This window comes from Leucoraja erinacea, chromosome 1 (assembly GCF_028641065.1).
Source record: "Leucoraja erinacea ecotype New England chromosome 1, Leri_hhj_1, whole genome shotgun sequence".
NCBI classification, from domain to species: domain Eukaryota; kingdom Metazoa; phylum Chordata; class Chondrichthyes; order Rajiformes; family Rajidae; genus Leucoraja; species Leucoraja erinaceus.
The window spans coordinates 23312129-23336252 of record NC_073377.1 but is presented as its reverse complement, the minus strand read 5'-3'; the positions used below and the strand labels follow the sequence as shown (position 1 = coordinate 23336252).

The 24124-nt window shown below is 44.6% G+C and overlaps 1 protein-coding gene across 3 annotated transcripts in view; it reads right to left on the bottom strand.

The window, feature by feature from the left end:
* Positions 1 to 24124, bottom strand: part of LOC129714210 (WD repeat-containing protein 7) — a 546583-nt gene that overhangs the window by 323027 nt on the left and 199432 nt on the right. For all 3 annotated transcript variants that reach the window (XM_055663773.1, XM_055663850.1, XM_055663908.1), the window contains one exon: positions 1792 to 1905. In XM_055663773.1, coding sequence (XP_055519748.1) covers positions 1792 to 1905 — 114 coding nt within the window. The remainder of the gene's footprint in view (positions 1 to 1791; positions 1906 to 24124) is intronic.

Genomic DNA, 24124 nt, shown 5'->3' with positions numbered 1-24124 from the left:
CCACAATTGTTTGATAAAATACTGGCTTTAAAGCAGTCAATGGTTTTGGGAGCATCACTTTGAAAATGTAAAAGCCTTTGTTGTAAATCAAGAAACAAATAAATTCAACATGTACTTTTGGAACCAAGAGAAATAATGCATGTAAATGACCATCAAGCAAAATCACTTTCTCATTCTTCTTGACAACAGAATATCATGGTCAAAAGTTAGATGCAATGAAAGTGGCAATTTTCTCAGTGGCAATAGCCATATCTGTAGTCAGAGTTTGAGACACCCATATCTGTAGTACATTGGTGACTCAATTTGTCTCCCCATCTCACCCTGCAAAGAATATGTGCACCACTGTCTGATATTTTAGATTTCCTACTCTCCGATCTTCCAACTTTCAAAACTGATTGTATGTTCCCCTGAATTTCATCTCATTTCTTTCAGCTAATACCAAGGATTACACATATGGTCCTTCACTGCACAACACCAAGGACATGAATTCAGCAAATTTCAACTGATTGGTGTTTCAGACAGAACCTACAGTTCTGAGTGCAAATCATCAGACTCATCTGATTTTACATTAACTTTTAAAAACACTTTTTTTAGCTACAACTTCAGCATGTGTTACTCCATGATAAGCAAAATTTGGCAACTTTTGCAATATTATAAGTGTGGGAATGATAGAAATTCCTTAAAACAAAATGTAAACATCTTTGCAATTTCAAATAGTGAAACATTGCAGCAAACTGCTGAAGAACAGCCTTCTTGCATTACACCCGACAGTCTTAATTAAACATATACTGGATAGATCTTAATAAATGTACCCATTCTCATTTCTGGTTTAGCAAAAGAAAAATTGTAATATCTTTCAAGCTTAATTTTGTGAAGGCATGTCCAAAGTTCTCTGTCGCCAACACTATAACATTTTTAGCATTTTCTAAAAAAGCTACTAAAACTAAATGGTATGTGAGACTGTGAGATATATGGATTACTTTTTTAAAAATATAAAAGTATTTAGATTAAAAGTTAAATTACAGAAATTAACAAACAATAATAGAGAGAAGCCTATGCAGATTACACACTCAATATGTGATACACTTTGTTGCCCGACGGCAACTGAGTTAGGAAACCAGAATAGCATAACAAGGATTCTGCTCAATCCTGGAGTATACTGGAATTTATGTTCCTTTGGTTATTGTTGTCAATTCCAATTAACTCGCTTCCTGATCAAAACCTTGGAAAAGATGTAACTTTTGATTGCTAGTAGATAAGCTATTAAGGGCAAAGCATTTATGTTGAAAATCAAAGTTCCCAAATTCTAGTATGTCAAAATATAAATATGTCTTATGCCTCAAGACTGTCTCCAATACCATTATGTAAAGTCACATTTAACTAATTTGATTTACTTCATTATTAATCCCCATTCATCTAAAAAATTCAAAAGGTCACAAGCAGATTCGTTTGTGCAGAAAATGATCTGTTCTGAACAGAATGACGCCATTGGTATTAACACATCATTAGAATTAACTTTTGTTAAAAAATACGGCAAAAAATGTACAGGGGGCTAAGAAGTATATGACATTATAATTCAGTTAAATAAATGACCAAAAACAAATCGCAAATATTATATGTTTCTAGTTGGGAATGACTACTTTGCATAGTCAAATTTGAGCAAACATTTATAACTCAGTGGGCAGCGATGCAGTGCTGTCATTTCACATGCATCGGTTAACCAATTTATTTAAAAACAAAAACAATAGTCTTTAACAAACCTATTACATATCTGAAAACACAATGACTCACCTGCACTAATGTCATCGTCTGCTAGGTCAGGTTCATCTTCTTGGACTTTGGTATCTGTCCCTAGTAATTCAGAACTTCCACCAACAGCTTGGATAGTTTCTGTTGTCGTACCAGCTAAAAAGAAACCCAAAGAAGTTATAACAATGTTTTTGTTTAGCTAAATCTGATCTTTTACCTTAAATCTGATATATTGTTACATATATTTTAACTTAGAATTGACCCTACACATACCAAAAGCAAGGCAAATAGAAAGCTGTGGTTATACCAGTGAGTTGCAATAATGGAAACTCAAGGAACTGAAGATGCTCGTTTATACAATGTGTAAAAAGACAGAAAGTGCTGGAGATTATGGATAGGTGAGGGGTTGGGTCAGAAAACGTCCTCACGCTGTGGTGGTGGGGGGACGGGGGACGGCTGAAAGAAAGGTGGGAGCAGAACAAAGCCTGGCAAGTGATAGCTGGATATCGGTGGGGGGAATGGGATGATTGGTAGATAGTCAGACGAAGGCCAAAGATGAAAAGACAAAAATATACAAATTGTGAAATATAGGTGGATGAGAATGGGGGGGGGGGGGGGGGGGGGGGGTGGGAAAGAAGAGAGAGAGGAAAGACATGGGTGCGCATCCAGGCGGCCACAGGGAAGGAGGGTGGGTTTCTGGTTAGTTGCCTAAAATTGGAACATTCAATGTTCATACCATTAGGTTGTAAGCTACCAAGCAGTAAATGAGGTGCAATTTCTCCAGTTTACCTGTGACCTCACTGTGTTAATGGAGGTGGCCCAGAACAGAAAGATCAGTATGGGAATGTGAATGTGAAGGGGAGGAACCAGGAGATCCAGCAGCCCTTGGCAGACCGAACATGTCGCCTCGTTTATGCTTGGTCCCATGGATGTAAAGGGGAATACATAGGGAACACTAAATGCAGTCGATGAAGTTAGAGGAGGTGTATACGAACGTCCGTCTAACCATTGGGGTCCTTGGATAGATGTGAGGGCAGCCATACAATCAAAAAGAGCACAATACACAATAGAATACAACATGAACATCCACCACAGTGGAATCAACATTCTTCACTGTGGAAGGCAATAACGTTCAGTCAGTCCTCCTCCTTTGTTCATCCGTGGTCGGGGCCATGAACTCTCCGCATTCGCCGCTACGGACGGCCTGATGTACAGGCCCTCTCGTCGGCTTGGAGGTCCTGAATTCGGACACTTCCTACCGGAGACCGCGGCTTCACGATGTTAAAGGCCGCAGGCCAGCGATCGGAGCACTTTTTCTCAGATTCAGCGACCCCCCAGCACTTTTTCTGGTGACCCCCCAGCAAGGGATCGCCCGGCTCCACGATGGAAAGTCCGCGCTGCGCCCGCTGCTGAGGCTCTGGGCCCGACTCGGGGAGAGGCCGCACCAATCCAAGCTGTTAGGCCGCGATGGAGGCCGAAAATGCGACGAGGAGAAAAGTCGCATTCCACCGAGGTAAGTGACTGAAAAACGGTTTCCCCCTTCCCCGCCCCCACCCGCCCACACTAAAACACACTTCTAGACATACTAAAAACAAAAAAAAAGTCGAAAGGATGAACAGCTGCTGGCGAGGCTGCCGACTTGCGACGCCACCGTCTTCCTCTGGATTGCATTTATTTTTATGTGAGAGGCCTGACGGTTAAGGTGGATGAACGTATGACATGGCTAGGTACATGCAGCTAGGGCATTATAGCCGTTATAATGCCAGGACCGGCAGCTTAATGTTCCAGGGTACATGTGCTACAGGAGAGATAGAGGTGGAGGCAAAAGAGGAGGGGGTGTTGCTTTATTGTTTAAGGAGTGTGGCACGGCAGTAACCCAAGATGGCATTCATTACAGGTGGTTTATCAAGTGAGGTTACATGGCTGAGAAATAAAAAAGGGGATGATCACCTGGATGGCAATGAACTCTAGGTCCCCAAACAGACAACAGAAATTCCAATAACAAATATGCCAGGAGATTGCAGGCAGCTGCAAGAGTAACAAGGTTGTCATAGTTAGACATTTTGACTTCCTAATGCCCCTGTCCCACTTAGGAAACCTGAACGGAAACCTCTGGAGACTTTGCGCCCCACACAAGGTTTCCGTGCGGTTCTCAGAGGTTTTTGTCAGTGTCCCTACCTGCTTCCACTACCTACAACCTCCGGCAACCACCTGCAACCTCCAGGAACCGCACGGAAACCTTGGGTGGGGCGCAAAGTCTCCAGAGGTTTCCGTTCCGGTTTCCTAAGTGCAACAGGGGCATTATTGAGACTGGGATATCATAGCCAAAGGTTTAGGTGGGGTGGAATTTGTCAAATGTGTTCAGGAAAGTTTCCTTGGGAATTGTGGAGCGGCCCCTGCATGGGTCAGCAAAGCTTCATTTATATTTAGGAAATATGGAAGATCAAGAGGCTGAAATGACCATGAGCGAGCATCTTGTGACCGGCGACCTCTCTTAAATTAGATTTTAAATAGTAATAGATAAAGACAGGGTGGGCCAATAAGCTAAAATTCAGTGCTGGGGCAAGGATTACATTGATTGTATTGGACAGGAACTTGCTCAAGTTGATTGGAGTAGATTGTTTGCGGTCAAAGGAACGTCCGGGTTCAGGACATGCATGTTCCTGTTAGAGTTATGGGCGAAACAAGTGGGAATCGGGAAGCTTGGATGACAAACAAAATTGAGGTTCTGGTCAGGAAAAAGGTGGCATGGGATGGGTAAAGGCAGTTGGGATCAAGTGTATCATTGGAGGAAATTTTGAAACTGAGGAGCATACATCAGGAGGACACAAAAGGGGCAGGAGATAGCTCTGGAAGGAAAATCAAAGAGATTTTAAACAGACATTAAGGGTAAGAGGGTCACTCGAGCGAGAATAGGGCCTTGCAAGAACCAAAGTGTGGAGCCACAGGAGAGGGGCAAGGTCCTCAATGAGTATTTCTCCTCTGTTTTCTCCTCCGTTTTATGAAAACTGGGGAAGGGATGATTAATGGAAATGTCGAGATCAGTACACATTACGGTTGAGGAGGTGCTGAACGTCCAAAGGTATATGAAGGTAAATGTCCCAGGCCTGATAAATCTGAGGATACTCTGGGAAGCTAGAGTAGAAATTGCAGGAGCTCTGGCTGAGACACATAACTCATCATTAGACATAACTAATCATTATACTGGAGGGTGACTAATGGTGTGCATTGATTTAAGAACGGCTGCAAGTAAAAAACCTGGGAATCATAGACCAGTGAGCCTAACAGCTGTGGTAGACAAGTTACTGGAAAGGAATCTGAAGGTTAAAATATATATGCATTTGTATAGACAGGGGCTGATTAGCAATCAGCACCATAATTTTGTACATGGGAAATCAAGTCTTACAAATCTGATTGAGGTTTTTCAAGAAGTAACCAAAAAGCTTGACATGGGCAAAGCTCTAGATGTCATCTATATGGTCTTCAGCAAGATATTTGGTACGGTTCGGCATGAAAGGCTGCTCTGGAAGGTTAGATTGCATGAGATCCAGGGACAGCAAGCCAACTGGACAGAGAATTGGCTTCATTGAAGGAACCGGAGGGTGATTATGGAAGATGGTTTTTCAGACTGGAGGCCTGTGGCTAGTGGGATGCCTGTGACAAGTGGGGTGTCCAAGGGATGGGTCCATTGTTTTTGGTGGATTATTTCAACAATTTGAATATTTGAATGAGAAGGTACAAGGCATGATTAGTACATTTGCAGATCATACAAAAGTGGGTGGTACTGTAGACAGCAAAGGTGGTTATCAATGAATACAACAGGATCCTGATCAGCTAGGCAAGCGGGCTGGGGAATAGTTAATGGAGTTAAATGCAGACAAGTGTGAGGTGTTACATTTTGCGGAAGTCAAATCAGGGCAGGACCTTCACAATGAATGGCAAGGCTCTGAGGAGTGCTGTGGAGCAGAGGGATCTGGAGTGCAGGTACTTAGTGCGCTGAAGGCGTCACAGATAGATAGGGTGGTCAGGTAGGCTATCGGTACATTAGAACATAGAACAAGGATAGTACCAGAACTGGAGGGCCTGTTTTATAGGGCGAGGTTGGGCAAGCTGTGACTGTATTCCTTGGAGCGTAGGAGGATGATAAGTAACATTATCAAGGTGTACAAGATCATGACGGGAATGGACAGAGTTGATGCAGAGTCTTTTACCAAGAGTTGGGGTATCAAGTACCACAGGACATTGGTTTAAGGTGAGAGATGGTGATGGGAATATGGAATGAACTGCCGGAGGAGATAGATGAGGCAGGTACTATAATAACATTGAAAAGACATTTGACCAGGTATATAGATAGGAAAGGTTAAAAATGGTCTATGTTTTAATACGGGCAAGGGGAATAGCATAGATCAGGCATCTTAGATGGCAGGGACGTGCGGTCAGGGGAGGCAGGGGAGGCAGAGCCTCACCTGTCATACTCCCAATGAAAATAGCTGTTAAGAAAAGTAAAGAAAAATAATAATAAAATACAATACAGGTGCACAACCTTTTATCCGAAATTCCAAATAACGAAAAGCTCCGAATAGCGGACATTTTTTCGGTCCTTGAAGAAAGGTCCTTGAAGACGTTCACCGAGGGCGGCCCGCAGAGGTGACAGCGGAACCTCCGGTCGGTCCTCGAAGAAAGGGGAACTAAATCCCCATTCATAAAAGAGAAGGTGAGGGTATATTGCGCAGGAGGGTTAATAATTGACAATCTGCTGCTGCCTGCCCGCTGAGTTAAAAAGTTCCCACGGTAAACTAACGATACAGTGTATCGTGAGTCTTGCATGGGAACTTTTTAACTCAGCGGGCAGGTAGCAGCAGATTGTCGCTCCCTTCAGTTTCACCCCACCTACACCCCTCTGCTTCCCGGCCATGTGTGTGACCCCTTCCCTCCCCTCTCCGATTCAGATTCAGATTCAATTTAATTGTCATTGTCAGTGTACAGTACAGAGACAACAAAATGCATTTAGCATCTCCCTTGAAGAGCGACATAGCAAACGATTTGAATAAATAATAATGTGTCCGGGGGGGGGTGGTGGTGATTGGCAGTCACCGAGGTACGTTGTTGAGTAGAGTGACAGCCGCCGGAAAGAAGCTGTTCCTCGACCTGCTGGTTCGGCAACGGAGAGACCTGTAGCGCCTCCCGGATGGTAGGAGGGTAAACAGTCCATGGTTGGGGTGAGAGCAGTCCTTGGCGATGCTGAGCGCCCTCCGCAGACAGCGCTTGCTTTGGACAGACTCAATGGAGGGGAGCGTGGAACCGGTGATGCGTTGGGCAATTTTCACCACCCTCTGCAATGCCTTCCGGTCGGAGACAGAGCAGTTGCCATACCATACTGTGATGCAGTTGGTAAGGATGCTCTCGATGGTGCAGCGGTAGAAGTTCACCAGGATCTGAGGAGACAGATGGACCTTCTTCAGTCTCCTCAGGAAGAAGAGACGCTGATGAGCCTTCTTGATCAGGGTAGAGGTATTGTGGGTCCAAGAGAGGTCATCGGAGATGTTGACTCCCAGGAACCTGAAGCTAGAAACACGTTCCACCTCCGTCCCGTTAATGTGGATGGGGGTGTGCGTGCCGCCTCTGGACTTCCTGAAGTCTACAATGAGCTCCTTGGTCTTCTTGGAGTTAAGGGCCAGGTTGTTGTCAGCGCACCATGCTGCTAAGTGCTGGACCTCCTCCCTCCAGCTCCCCGCCCATAGCACGGGCGCGGGGGCTTTGCACTGTCTTCACGTCGGCGATGCCAGCAGGTCAGTGCCAGTCGCCGGAGACGTCAGGACCAACGGGACACCGACCCCCAGGCCCACCGCAAGCACGGAGATCCCAGAGACCCACAGCCAGCAGCAGCCCAGCCCCGTTCCAACTCCAGAGGAAAACTGCAAACTGGCCGGAGACGTCAGGACCACCAGAAGCCGCTCCCCGATGGGCAGCTACGGCGACAAGTGGCAGTTCGCCCACAGCCCGAGCTGCACCCCCTCATCGGGACACCGACCCCCAGGCCCACTGCAAGCACGGAGATCCCAGATCAGCAACTCCAGCCCAGCCCAGCTCCAACTCCAGAGGAACACGCTCCCCGTAGGGGCAGAAGCTGATGGTGTGCAAGGTACATCTTGTTCTTGGGGTGGAGCAGCACGGGCTGTGGGCGAACTGCCACTTGTCGCCGTAGCGGCCCATCGGGGAGCGGATTCCTCTGGAGTTGGAGGGAGAGGGGGGTATTGTGCTGTTTAATCGCCCCCTGCTATCCCAGGGACAGGGAGCCACAGCGGCTTTTGAGAATGGTGGGCAATCACTTCCAAAGTTCTGCCCACACAGTCAGACTCTCCTACACTTGTCTTCCGCACTAAGATCATCTCGCAGAGAATGATCCCAGCCTAACCCTCCCTAGTCTCTCCTATTCTGCAAGAAAAAACTACATTGAAGACTCAAACTCGCGATCGAGTAACTGCCGGGATCGAGGCGCAAACTCGCGGATATGAGCCGAGCACTACCACTGAGCCAGCCATTAAAATCTACGCTAAAAATCTTCCATTCCTAAAGCCGAAAAATTCCGAATTACGAAAAGTGTCTGGTCCCAAGGCTTTCGGATAAAAGGTTGTGCACCTGTATAAAGATTTTTCCACTGATCTGTATTATAAATGTAATTTCCATATGAATCTAATCATTTTTTATAGTCAAAATTGCCAAATTTGCGCAGCTCCGCCGCAAATACAGGGAGAGATGAGAGTTGGGACAGCGACGAGCTGAGCCTCCCCTCTGATTGTGCAACCCCTCAGAAACTGCATGGAGCACGGGCAATAAGTGTGTGCCTGTTACTATCTCTATGTATGTCACCAATGTAACGTTTGTAAACCCCTTCATTACATGTCCTCGCCTTCCATAGTCCAGGTAACATATTTCACATATAAATATATTAAATTTGTGCTCGCTGGTCTCACATAAAACTGCAATGAAAAAGTACTAGGGGAGGCAGCGATCACATCTGCCTCACAAGGGGGGCGTGTCTTGAGCCCAGTGGAGGAAGAGCGAGCGAGCGTCAATTACGTAGGCTCTGCCCACATAATTGACGCTACATCGCTCTCCTTCCACGTTAGCTAGCTTCAGCAGCGGTGGCGCAGCACTGGATTCCACCGCTGGCGGCGCTGACCAAAGATCATAGAGCGGAGCAAGATACGCCACACGGCGAAAAAACGGTCTTTGGGAAGGTAGACTTTGCCGGTACATGAGAAAGTTATTAGATTTTTTAAAAATAGATCTATACTTATCACAATAATAAAGTCATCAATTTTTGTACTTCTGTACATTTTAGTTTTTGTTCTTGTAAGGCAGGAGTCTCCAAAATATGGTCCGCGAGACACATCAAGCCCTTCGCGAGATTTTTCAAGCTCAGATTCGAGTCGGGGAACGCGGCGGCACGGGGCTGCTCTTAGTGTTGTTACCGGTTAGATCCCTCGAATTGTCAGAGCCGAGACATCACTGGGCCGTCGTGAAGAAGGGTGCAATGGTGTGGTGGGGGGTTCGGCGGCGGTCAGAATGGGACGGCTGCGGGTTATAACGTGCCAACGTTACTCTCTCCCTTCTCTCTCTCTCTCTCTTCTCTCTCTCTCTTCTTCTCTCTCTCTCTCCCTCTCCCTCTCTCTCTTCTCTTCTCTCTCCCTCCCAGCCACGGCTCCAACCCACTCTCTCCTCGGGGAGACGCGGTAATCAACACAGAGAGGGCCGGGCCACTGATACTAGCCAGTGCCTCCCCAGCCATTGACCTCACCACACGTCACTGTTGGTCGGCATGGTTAAGTTGGGCTGAATGGTGTTTCCATGCTGCATTGCTCTATGGCTGTCTGACCCTATTACTGAGGTGCAGTGAAAAGTTTATTTTTGCATGCTATCCAATGCATACTATCCAATCAAATCAGATATTACACTTAAATACCATCAAGCCAAACTCAATTACAATAGCTTGAGCAGAGGGAAAGATACAAAGTGCAAAAAATAGTTCTCAACTTTGTAGTGCAACAGCAAAATGTCTTGCAGTATGTTAATATCTTCCTATTACATAGGTGCCACAAAAGTGCAATTTTTGTTTGTGCCAATCCTTTGTCTTTCTTCTCGCAGCAAATCAGCTCCATATACTTACATCAGACCTCAATTTACAGTGTTAACCTGCATTATATTCCACAATATCAATATAAACTGCACTCCATACATATTTAGTCAGTTAGTTCCCCTAATTATTTTGCTACAAAATTAGGTTTAGCAAATTCACATTTCAGCTCACTTTTCCATTTAAAGAATTTCACAATACTTTTAACACCCCACTTTTTCACTTGCTACTCTAATTGGAATAGAATTGGTGAATTATAGATTTCATACCTTATCTTCAATCAAAGAACGTAGCTTTAAAGTGACAGAGGGTAAGTTTAAAAGATTTATACAAAAAGTGGTAGGTGCCTGGAACGCACTGCTAAGTGTGGTGGTGGAAGTAGGTGAGATTGTTTAAGAGGCTTTTAGGTAGGAAAATGAATATGCAGGGAATGGAAGGACATGGATCATGTGAGGGCAGAAGGCATTCATTTCATTTGGCATCATGTTCGACATAGAAATAAAGCTGTACTGTTCTACGTTCTAAGTGGGTTCAAAAATGTCTGGACAGATATTCAGGGCATCAAGGAGAGTAGGTGCCAGGCTGTTTGTGTTGATGAAGGGAACAGCCACAGCCGCTCGATTAATTAATAGTACAGATCTGGTTTGTGATGGGTATGAGGACGTGATTGTGAGTCAGACAAATCATGGTTGGAGGAGCCTTGGCCGTTGCCCTTTTTGAATAATGAAGTATAAGGACCTTGCCCTTGGGTAGAATGAGATTAAAGTTGCGAAAAAGGGTCGTCAAACTGACATCATGATTGTGACACAAGTGTCATCTGATGTGAGGGTCAGGAAAACAAATGTGTTAGTGATTGGGTACAAGTATTGTGAGACATTATGCTGTTCTCTGTGGAACCTGATCATTCCAGGAAACTGGACAAGCAAAATGGAAAAATGCAGAACATTCCCGAATAAACAAAAAGATCAAGATAGAAAGAAAAATAGATTTTAGCTTAGAAAATCAATATGTAGAATCAGTTGGAAATAAGAAACCAAATTTGCTGCAATAAATGTTGCAGATGGGTTCATGGTGTGCTTTCAAATTAGTTTCTGTATGGAACCCAATGACAAATTGAGATACATCCTGTGCTGAACCATGGAGCAGGGTTTAAAAAAGACTTGTCATAAGTAAGATTGATAATAATATAATACAATTTAAAATCTAATTTGTGGGTGTTTGAGCTATTTCAACCGTTGGAACAAAGCAAACCAAACACTGAAGTACATTGTGGAAGTAAAAATGTGAGAAGCTAAAAAACAGGATACAGGCAAGTTATTTGAGTGGGCAGTATTATCGCAGAAGAAATGTGAAGTTACCCGTTTTACGGGAAAAAAAAGTGTTTCTTTAATGTTAAGCAATAAGAAAACCTTGGTATTCAGAGGGATTTGATGTCTTTGCATTTCGCATTGATGTTAATGTGGAGGGATAGCAAGTAATTATGAAAATACATAATGTTTTAGGATTCATTACTGTAGGTTTGGAGCATGAAAACAATAAATCTGATTGCAATTACAAACAAATTACGTGAGACACCACCGGGCGTTTAGTCAGTAGTTTGCTCTTGCCGTGTTGGGAAGATAACAATGCCCCAACGTTCTACGGGATGGACCTCAAGAGGCTTATCTTATTAGAATAGGTTTGGATGAGATAGAACCTTGTTGAAACATAAAATTCTCGTAGAACTTACAGCAGGGATCGGCAACGGCCCCCAGGCCGAATGCGGCTCGTAACCCAAAATCAGGCGTTTTTTCGTATTCATCCGGCCCGCAGAATTCTATTATCTCCGGTACCTCCCGGGCAAGATACTCCACTCCTGCGTAATCCAATGCACTGAGGTGTAGAATACCCCTGATAATGAGACCAAACAACTAACGTCCAGTTTACAAAATAATGTGGAGATTTATACATCAACAGGTCAGAAAGAGTGGGGCGCATATTCATTATTTTTTTTAATGTCTTTCGTTGAAGATAAATGAAGGTTCGTTGTTTGCGGATTCCCTCAAGTTTTTTATGTGGATTTGTATCAAGTTGCATCGTTTCAGGTTTCACATTTGGAATTTATTTTGGAGCTGGGTTCAGCTGGGGGTCCACGGAAGTTGGAAGAATTCTACTTACTGGGAATAAAAACCAGAGGCAGAGCAGTGCGGACACTTCCCGTCTCTCGAGCGTGCATGCTGGCACTAACTCACGCCGATTCACACTTACTCACACACACGCGGAGGTACATGGGTGTGATCGAATTTTATGCACGGGCAACTCATAATGCTGAAGAAAGGCCTCAACACGAAACGGCACCCATTCCTTCTCTTCAGAGATGCTGCCTCTTCCGCTTTTTGTGTGTCTTCAATTTCAGTTAAATAAAAAAAACAGAGAGAGAGCGAGAACGAGAGCGAGAACGAGAGCGAGAATGAGAGCGAGAGAGACGGAGATAGAGTGGGAGAGAGAGATAGATGGAGAGAGGGAGGGAGAGAGAGAGGGGGGGAGAGAGAGAGAAGGAGAAGAGGGAGTGATTCCTTCTCTCCAGAGTCGCTGCCTGAGTTTCTACAGCAATTTATGTCTGTTCACAAGTACTCTTTGTATCTCTGTGGAATATAGACCCCTTGGAGGTGTTGTATGGAATTATATAACTGGTTTGGACTGATGGTGGGATGGAAGAGGTGAAGTGTCTGCTGTCCATATGCTTTCTGTAAGAGCAGTCGATTTACTGCCATTATTTATGTATCTCCCGTAACCTGTTTCAGTTCAGATGCTTACCAAAACATAAATGATACATAAATTGTACAAGACAGTGAAAAGAAAAATACTGTACATTGAAATCAAAACATTAGATCAAACAGCCCAAACTCCGGTGCAACCCGTTCCACCTTAATCCCTCTGCCCGCGATGATTTTGAACCAAATCTCCTCTCAGCATTCGCTCCTCCTAAAAGACATTCGCCAGCATTGCAACCGAAGTTCCAGGTCGCAGGGCTGTTCTAAGAAATAGACACAAAATGCTGGAGTAACTCAGCGGGGCTGGCAGCAAACCCGGAGAGAAGGAATGGGTGATGTTTCAGGTCCGATGCATTAGGGGATGCATTAGTGGATGCATTAGTGGATGCATTAGTGATAATTTTTCAAAACTCTTTAGATTCTGGAGTAGTTCCTGAGGATTGGAGGGTAGCTAATGTAACGCCACTTTTTAAAAAGGGAGGGAGAGAGAAAACAGGGAATTACAGACCAGTTAGTTTAACATCGGTAGTGAAACTGTTAGAGTCAGTTATTAAAGATAGGATAGCAGCTCATTTGGAAAGGGGTGAAATCATTGGACAAAGTTGGCATGGATTTATGAATGGTAAATCATGTCTGACGAATCTTATAGAATTAATCGAGGATGTAACTAGTAGAGTGGATAAGGGAGAACCAGTGGATGTGTTATATCTGGACTTTCAGAAGGCTTTCGACAAGGTCCCACATAAGAGATTAGTATACAAACTTAAAGCACACGGTATTGGGGGTTCAGTATTGATGCGGATAGAGAACTGGCTGGCAGACAGGAAGCAAAGAGTAGGAGTAAACGGGTCATTTTCACAATGGCAGGCAGTGACTAGTGGGGTACCGCAAGGCTCAGTGCTGGGACCCCTACTATTTACAATATATATTAATGATTTGGATGAGGGAATTGAATGCATCATCTCCAAGTTTGCGGATGACACGAAGCTGGGGGGCAGTGTTAGCTGTGAGGAGGATGCTAGGAGGCTGCAAGGTGACTTGGGTAGGCTGGATGAGTGGGGAAATGCATGGCAGATGCAGTATAATGTGGATAAATGTGAGGTTATCCATTTTGGTGGCAAAAACAGGAAAGCAGAATATTATCTGAATGGTGGCCGATTAGGAAAAGGGGAGATGCAACGAGACCTGGGTGTCATGGTACACCAGTCATTGAAAGTAGGCATGCAGGAGCAACAGGCAGTGAAGAAAGCGAATGGTATGTTAGCATTCATAGCAAACGGATTTGAGTATAAGAGCAGGGAGGTTCTACTGCAGTTGTACAGGGTCTTGGTGAGCACACCTGGAGTATTGTGGAAATAGGAGGAACAGCACCTAATATTCCGACTGGGGACCTTGTGTCCGGATGGCATTAACATTGACTTCTCCCAATTTTGCTAGCCCTTGCTGTCTCCTCCCCTTCCTTAACCCTCTAGCTGTCTCCTCCCACCCTCCTATCCGCCCGCCCTCGGGCTCCTCCTCCTCCCCTTTTCCTTCCTTCTTCCCTCCCCCCACCCCCCATCAGTCTGAAGAAGGGTTTTGGCCCGAAACGTCGCCTATTTCGTTCGCTCCATAGATGCTGCTGCACCCGCTGAGTTTCTCCAGTAATTTTGTGTACCCTGGAGTATTGCATACAGTTTTGGTCTCCTAATCTGAGGAAAGATACTCGTGCCGTAGAGGGAGTACAGAGAAGGTTCACCAGACTGATTCCTGGGATGTCAGGACTTTCATGTGAAGAAAGTGGATAGACTCGGCTTGTACTCGCTAGAATTTAGAAGATTGAGGGGGGATCTTATAGAAACTTACAAAATTCTTAAGTGGTTGGACAAGCTAGATGCAGGAAGATTGTTCCCGATGTTGGGGAAGTCCAGAATAAGGGGTCACAGTTTAAGGATAAGGGGAAAATCTTTTAGGACCGAGATGAGAAAAACATTTTTCACACAGAGAGTGGTGAATCTCTGGAACTCTCTGCCACAGAAGATAGTTGAGGCCAGTTCATAGGCTATATTTAAGAGGGTTAGATGTGGCCCTTGTGGCTAAAGGGATCAGGGGGTATGGAGAGAAGGCAGGTACAGGATACTGAGTTGGATGATCAGCCATGATCATATTGAATGGCGGTGCAGGCTCGAAGGGCCGAATGGCCTACTCCTGCACCTATTTTCTATGTTTCTATCACCCATTCCTTCTCTCCAGAGATGCTGCCTATCCTGCTGAGTTACTCCAGCAATTGGTGTCTACCTTCGATGTAAACCAGCATCTGCAGTTCCTTCCTACATTGTTCTAGTAAATCTTGTCTGCGCTCACTGCCGTGTTTTCACGCTGTACAGTGCAGTGCCCAATATCCCAGCTTTAATGAAACCAATGTTTTAACAAAGTTCAACACAACCTCCTTGCCTTTGTACCCAGCACCTTCAGTTACAAACCTGTGCAAATGGTTGGCATTGTTGATACTGTGTATTATGCATAGTGCATATAGTGCATTGTGTTGCTCCAGTCTGATCTTTGGCCGGTGCTCCGGGTGGCGTCCTCGAAGGGGCGGGATCTATGTGACACGTGATTTGGTGCCTGCCATCCGGAGCGGGACGGGGGGGATCCATGTGTGCACGTGATTGATGTGGCCCGCCATCCACTCACAGACATGCGCCCCGACCCCTATTCAGAACATGGTTGCCGACCCCCGACTTGGTGTGAATGCTGGGGGAATGCCAGGAACTAGAAATCACAGGCTCAGAAAAAGTATTAGGTCCAATTAGGTCCAAAGGATAAATTTCTTCCTGCTGAAGGCTGTAAATTTTAATTCTTCACTCCAAAGACCACTGTGATCAAGGGATTGATGAATAACTGAATAACAAGAGAATCAGGGGATATACAGATGATAAAACGATGGCAGAAGATTAGCAGTGATCTTATTGAATGGGGGGGGGGCAGTTTCTAAGCAATGGCACAATGGGGCAGCTGGTGGAGCTGCTGCCTCACAGCGCCAGAGGCCCGTGTTCGACCCGTACCTCGAGTGCTGTCTGTGAGGAGTTTACATGTTCTCGTTGTGACTACGTGGGTTTCATCGGGGTGTTCCGGATGCCTATTTCCCAAAGACTTGTGGGTTTGTGGGCCTCTGTACATTCCCCTTATTCTGTCGGGTCACCAATGGATGAGAAAGTGGGATAACATAGTGCAAGTGTGAATGGGTGATCAATTTTGGCCCATTCAGCAGGCCGTAATGCATTATGCTAGGTGCACTGTGAAATTTTTCAGCAAAGGATCATATTACACACTTTCATTTATTTTATTTGAGTCTAAAACAGATGTGTGTGTTTTTTATCTATCATATTTTTTGACTGCTCCTTCAAGATTGTTTAGTTTAGTTTAGATATACAGTATGGAAACAGGCCCTTTGGCCCACAGTGTCTGCGCCAACCAACACGCCCTATACACCAGTTCTATCCTACACAATTTACAGAAGCCAATTAACAATTCCTGCACATCTTTGGAATGTGGGAAACCAGAAACCGGAACACCCAGAGAAAACTCATGCGGTCACAGGAAGATTGTACAAGCAACACACGTAGTCGGGATCGAACCCAAGTCTCTGGCACTGTAAGGCAGCGACAATACCACTGCACCATTGTGCTGCCACTCTCCCACCTTAATACAGATCTTTTGGCATTTCTACATTTCAAATACTATGCAATATTGACTGTTGGCTTATAATTTTTTTTTTAATAAATAAATTATGCTGACTGAAGACATTTGTTTAATATCTGGCTCCATTTTCAATAGATAAACTGAAGGATTATAGATGGATTATTCTTACAATCCTCAAACCAAGAGAAAAAAATAAATAAAGTATCTCTGTTATATATGTAGTTCAGCCCTCAAGTAAATTGAGATTGCTACCACAGATCAGTTCTGCCCTAGATTCTTTGGATGTTTTGACAGACAGACTGACTGCCTCACATTAATTCACTCCACACCATTTCAATCGATCAATGGAAGGCTCCCCAGCTACTTTAGGCAGTGCCTGTCTGGCTGCTTGCATGCACAGGAGCACACAAATTCAGACAAAACAATGCTCAGAGTGTGCTTAGATTGAGTGTTCACTATGGTCAAGGCCTTGAAGGTGGAGCCTGATGGGAATCCATTCTCTGCTATTCAGATTGGCTGATCATGCATATCACGTGAAGCAGCTTCAATTTCTCTGCTCATTCGTGACTACTATTGTCTACGGGGTATGCATTTGAGTGATAATAAACACAGTTGATATGTGACCTCCTCCATTTAACCCTTTTAAAGTGATTATCCTTTTTTTTAAAGAGGTTTAACAACCAAATAAAAGTGAACTGATCTTTGTATATCATTATGTTTAAGAAAGAACTGCAGATGCTAGAAAAATCGAAGGTAAACAAGAATGCTGGAGAAACTCAGCGGGTGAGGCAGCATCCAAAACAGATGTTGCCTCACCCGCTGAGTTTCTCCAGCATTTTTGTCTACCTTTGTCTGTCATTAAATACCAGGCATAAAATAAGAAAATATGTTATTTGTGCATTCTTACTAAAGAAATGTCTAAGGGGATGAAAAAGTGCTTTTAGTTCTCAAAAATAAAATGGTATTTTTACTTTGAGAAGACAAAATAATAGTTTCTCCTCTACATGATAAGATATTACCATATAAAAACACTGAGCTACTCCATCACAAATGAACTTTGAACAACAACAAAACAAAATTATCCATAGATAAAAAAACTCTGAGACCATTTTGGCAAGGCCACTTTATCATTCCTGTGTAGTATGCTTTATTAAGTAGACTAAAAGCAGTTTAAGGTAAGAGCTATCCACCTCAAAAGTAATTATTGATGGGTGGTATAACACCAGCCTTATCAATGATAGCAAGATCCCATTAATGCACTAACAAAAATATATCATGCTTCACATGTACAACAATTACACCCCAAAATCTGCAATCCACACAGAATCCATATGAAAACAAGTTCTTCAAAATTCCCTCAGAATTCTTCAGAAACTTTGCGGTTCTTTGTCTGATGACAATATGCATTCCATTCCAGAATTCAAATAATAAAAAATGGAAAATTACTCCTTTTTCCAAGGTAATGGTCACAGGAAAAAGGAAATACCAACTAGATGTGCCTACCTCAGAAATTCCATTCTTCAATTCCTTTCAGTCTGGTAAGTTCAATTTTGAGATACAGCGTGGAAACAATCCCTACGGCCCACCGAGTCTGCACCGACCAGGGAACCCCACACACTTACACTATCCTACCAGGGACAATTTACAATTATAACAAACCAATTTACGTACAAACCTGCACCTCTTTGGAGTGTGGGAGGAAACAGAAGATCCTGGAGAAACCCCACGCAGGTCACGGGGAGAATGTATAAACTCCGTAGAGACAGCACCCATAGTCAGGATCAAACCCGGGTCTCAGGCAACTCTACCGCTGCGCCACTGAACCACTCTCAAATCTTGCTAAGCAGTGTAATGAAGTTGATGAACTAGCATGGAATAAATATTTTGGACACTTTCTATCATCACTGGGTAACATTGATTACCAATGTCAAAGTAATGAGGTAACTGTCTAAGTTACAACCTTGCTTCACTTATCCTATTGAATAATCCAAAGCAGACTAAATTAAATAAAATATTTAAAATAAGGACCACAGAATCAATCCAATGCAACATAATCACTGGTCGGAATTGTTATTTAACAACAATTACATTTCTGATAACAGTAACTATTACTTTGCTTGAACTCAGATTAAACACAAAACATTCCACCGCACAGAGTTACTTTTCTCCTCAGAAAAAGCCGTCTCATTTTTATAAACTTATACAGGTTTTCATTTAATTGTTTTATTTGCTTGAGCCGAGTTAATATAAATAACCGCTTGAAATATAGTCACGGCATTTTTTTCTTACTGCTTTAAACCAGAAGGTCAATATATGAATCTTGATTTAAATTAATTGTTCATCTAAAGGGCTGTTATTGAAGGGGATTTTAACTTTCCCAATGTAGACCGAGATTGTCATAGTGCCAAGGATTGAGATTGGATGGAATTTCTCAAATGTCTTCAGGAAGGTTTCCTCAGGCAATATGAAGAGGACCCCACAGAGAGCAAGAAAAGCGATCTATGAGGAAATTAGTATGGCAAGTAACTGAAGTGTCAGTGGGCGAGTATTTTGGGATTTGTGGGAGCAGTTTTATTAGCTTTAAAATTGTTATGGATAAAGACAAGGCAACCCCAAAAGTTAAAATAATGAATTAGAACAAGGCCAACTTTGATGGCATTAGACAGTAATTTGCTTTGTTGATTGGTGTAGGGTCTTTGCGACAAGAGACAACCTGAAAGTGGGATACTTTTGAAATTGTGAAGATGAAAGTTCAGGGCCCGCATGTCCATGTTAGAGTGAAGGGCAAGGCGGGTGGGAGTAAGGATGCCTGGACAATGGGAAAACTTGAGGCTCTATTCAGGAAGCAGCAGGAGACATGGGATAGGTACAGGCAGCTAGGATCAAGTGTATATATGGAAGAGTTTCAGGAACTGGAAAGCATACTTACAAAGGAAATCAGGAGAGCAAAGAAGTGGTAGGAAATAGCTCTGGTAGATAATATTTAAAAAATATAAAAAAGATTTTCTAACTATATTAAGGGAAAGAGGGTAATTAGAGAGCAAATAGGGTCATTCAGAAACAAGAGTCAAGAGTCAAGAGTCAATTTAATTGTCATTTGGACCCCTAGAGGTCCAAACGAAATGCCGTTTCTGCAGCCATACATTACACACAAATAGACCCAGACACAACATAATTACATTTTACATAAACATCCATCACATAGCGGTGATGGAAGGCCAAAAAAAACTTATCTCTCCACTGCACTCTCCCCCTCCCCGATGTCAGAGTCAAAGTCAAAGCCCCCGGCTGGTGATGGCGATTGTCCCGCGGCCATTAAAGCCACGCCGGGTGGTGCAAGGTCGCACACCGGGTCTTGATGTTGGAGCCCCCGGTGTGCGCCCGCAGAGTCCGCGGCCGTTCCAGCCGCGCGGGGCAATGGTGTTAGGCCCCGCTCCAGGAGCTCTTCGACCCCGCAACTCGGGCGGGAGAATTCGCCGTTGCAGGAGCCCCGAAAAGCGGTCTCTCTCCAGGGAGCCGCGCGGGGTCGTCCGAGCCGTCCGCAGACCCGCAGTAGCAGCCTCCGACTCAGCAGCGGCATCGGCAGCAGCGGCAGCAGCAGCACTCCTCCACCGCTCCGGTCTCGGCCAGCCCCGCGACGGCGACGGTGAGTAGCACCAGAGTCCCCGGCTTCTTCCTGTTGGAGGCCGCTCCTCGTTGCGGCCTCAACAACAACGGAAACCCGACGAGAAAAAGGTCGGGTCTCCAGTGCAGGGAGAGATTTAAAAAGTTTCCCCCCCCTCCCAATCCCCCCCCCACACACCCCAACAAAAAATAACAAAAACTACATTAAAACACAGACAGAAAATAATAAAAACTCGGACAGACTGCAGAGGCCGCTGCTGGCCAGAGCCGAACCAAAGGAGTCATCTCTGTGTGATGCGGTAAGAGATGGGCAACGTCCTCAATGAGTATTGCGCCTGAGAAAGACAAAGAATGGGGAACTTGGGACAGATAATGAGGGCATTAGCTACATGGAGAGGTTGGACGGACTTGGATTGGTTTCTCTGGAACAGTGGAGATTGTGGGAGGACCTAATAGAAGTATCTAAAATTATGAGAGGCATAGATGGGGTAGATAGTCAGAACTATCCTCAGGATGGAAACATCAAATACTAGAGGGCAGAGCTTTAAGGCGAGAGGGCCAATATTTAAAGGAGATGTGGACAAATTTTATTTTTACACAGAAAGCGGTGAGCGCGGTGCGCTGCCGGAATTAGCGGCTGAGGCAGATACAATAATGGCAGTTAAGAGACTTTTAAAGAGACATATGGATATGTCAGGAATGGAGGGATATGTATTATGTACATGTAGATAAGAGATGGTCTGGGCATCATGTTGGGCACAGACATAATGGACCGAAGAGCCTGTTCTTGCGCTGAACAGTACTACGCATGAAGATAGATAAATCTCCAGGTCCTGATCAGATATATCCGAGGACACTGTGGGAAGCCAGAGAGGAAATTGCGGAAACCCTGCCTGAGATACTTGAATCATTATTAAACATGGGTGAGGTGCCGAAAGACTGGAGGATGGCTAATGGTGTGCCTCTATTTAAGAAGAGCTGCAAGGTAAAGTCTGGGAACATTTGTGGAAGGCAGGTTATTGGAGAGGAATCTGAGGGATAAGATATGAGCATGGGCCTCGCCAACAGTCTGTCTGTCCTTTCGTCTTTTTTTTTGTTGTTATTTTGTGTTTCAAAAGTTAATGTTAATGTTCTCTGGTTGTTTTATGTGGGGGGTGGGGGTGGGAGTCGGGGGAAACTTTAAAAAAATCTCTAACCTTGCCGGAGATGCGATTGTTTTCCGGATCGTATCTCCGGTCCCCGATGCAGGAGCCGATCACCCCAACGAGGAGGCCTGCCATCGGCTACGGGAGTAAGATCGTCCTGCCAACAGAAGGCTCGAGGCCCCCGACCGCGGGAGAACAATGAAGGGAAGAGATTTAACATTTTTTTGCCTTCTATCACTGTGGTGGATGTTTATGTTAAAATGTATTTTGTGTGTTCTGTTGCTTTTTATTAGTATGACTGTATGGCAAATCAAATTCCTTGTATGTTGTAAACCATACTTGGCTAATAGAGTATGATTATGATTAGGGATAGTCAGCATAAATTTGTACGTGGGAAATTACATCTTCCAAATCTGAGATTTTTTTGAAGGTCAAAAAGGTTGATGAATGAAGAATTATGAATGATATTCACAGCAATGTAAAATTGACAAATGGACCTATGGTGGATTTCTGCATCATTCCAGATTTCCATTGACAAGCACGAATGTGAGTATCGTGGAGAGCCAAACTGATTCATAGAAAGTCAGCTAGTGCGATTTCCTTATGAATCTATTTCTTTAGAGCTGTTCAATTCTTTTTAAAACAATATTGATTGAAGGGAATTGGTGTTTGAGAAAACAGCTGCTGAAAACAGCAGTTGCTTTAAAATATTTACCAAGAGCAGACCTATTTTAGGCGGATTTCAAAGGTTTTGTTATAAATGCATTCAAAAACATCATTCCAAAATACTTATCTTCATTGAAACATTTTTTTATTCCTTTATAGTTACAGACAATTCTACTCTCTAAAAGTAAAATATTAGGTTAAATTTTGGAATCGCAGAAAATAAATATTTTCACTGTTGAGATGCTGAAAAGTAAGATGGCATAGACATAGGCCCCCGGCCCAACTTAGCCATGCTGGTCAAGATGCCCCATCTAAACCTGTCCCATCTGCCTGCATTTGAACCATATTCCTCTAAACGTTTCCTATCCATATACCTTTTAAATGTTGTTAAAGAACCTCATCAGCTACCACCTTTGGCAGCTCATTCAACATACTGCACCCCCCCTTGACCCCACCTCCCCATCCTCTGTTGCCCCTCAGGTTCTGATGCAATATCAGAACCTCTTACCTTATGCTATGTCCTCTGGTTTTTGATGGTTCGGGTGAAGGACTTTGGGTATTCACCTTATCTATTCCCCTTATGATTTTATACATCTGTGTAAAATCAACCCTCAGCCCCCTGGACTCCAAGTAGTAAAGTTTTTGCCTACCCAACTTCTCCCCACGGTAAGGGTAAGCACCTTCCCGAACCAAAAACCCTGGGTAGACAGGTCTGTTCGTGTGGCCCTGAATGCTCGCACCGCTGCCTACAACTCGGGCCTGGCATCAGGAAGCATGGAGGTCTGCAAGGCAGAGTCCTACGGACTGCGAAGGGCGGTGAAGGACGCAAAGAAAAGGTACAGGGACAAGATGGAGTTACAGATGGAGCAGCAGGACACCAGAAGTCTGTGGCAGGGGTTACGGATTGTAACCAACTACCGGAGCACCCCTTCCTCATCCGCCATGTGCCGGCACCTCCCTAGCTGAAGACCTGAACTCCTTTTACGCTCGTTTCGAGAGGGGCAGCACCACTCCAGGTCTGCCGACTATCGACAATGCCGACAGCGGGCTGGCTACCGAAGCTGAAGGGAGGAATATGCACACATTCTCGCTGTCCGAGCATGACGTGAGGAGGGCACTGACAAGGGTGAACACGAGAAAAGCTGCAGGCCCCGATGGCATCTCGGGGCGAGTACTCAAGTCCTGTGCTACGCAGCTAGCTCCAGTGCTCACTACATTATTCAACCTCTCCCTGGACAAGTCCGTGGTCCCTGCCTGCTTCAAAAAATCCATCGTTGTACCGGTACCAAAAAATGCCTCCCCAGCCTGCCTGAATGACTACCGTCCGGTGGCCCTTACCTCGGTATTCATGAAATGATTTGAGAGGCTGGTGAAGAATCACATCTGCGCCTTCCTCCCTCGGAACATGGACCCGTTGCAGTTCGCATACCGTCCGAACAGGTCCACGGACGATGCGGTCTCCCAGGTCTTGCACACCGTTCTCTCCTATCTGGACATCCAGAAGGGGGGCTACGTGAGGATGCTGTTCATTGTATTGTATTGTATTGTATTGTATTGTATTGTATATCTTTATTGTCATTTCCTGAGTATTCGCATACCCAGAGGAAACAAAAAAACGTTGCTCATTCAGTGTACATGAAAAAATAAATAGAAATAAAAATAAAAAATACATGTCATGAACAAATTTAACACTCTACTAAACATTCAACAGCCGTTCCGACCGGCAGCGGCACAACAGTGGCTCTGCTGCAGTGTGGGGGTTTGTGCGCGATACTTGGCAGGGGGCAAAGTCCATTTAACAGTCTTATAGCCTGTGGGAAGAAGCTGAGGAGCATCCTGCTGGTTTTGCAGCTAATGCTCCTGTACCTCTTCCCAGATGGGAGGATGGAGAAAATGTCATGCGATGGGTGGTAAGGGTCTTTGATGATGGAGATGGCTCTGTTGATACATCTCTTCCTGTATATGTCCAGCAGGGAGGGGAATGGAGCACCAATAATCCTGCTTGCGGTCTTCACTATCCTGTCCAGTTGGTGCCGTTCGTACTCCTTGCAGCTCCCGAACCAGGAAGTGATGCCGTATGTCAGTGTGCTCTCGACAGTCCCCCTATAAAAAGTCCGTAGGTGTGTGGTGGGGAGGCCTGCTTTACGTAGTCTTCGGAGAGGGTGAAGTCGCTGCTGGGCTCTCTTGACCAGAGCTGTGGTGTTGGCCGTGGACGTCAGGTCATCAGACAGATGTAGTCCTAAGAACTTCATGCTGCTGCCCCTTTCCACATCAGCTCCGTCGATGTGCAGAGGTGTATGGTGTTGTTTCCCCGCCCTCCTGAAGTCAACCACCATCTCCTTAGTTTTTCCCACGTTAAGAATGAGGTTGTG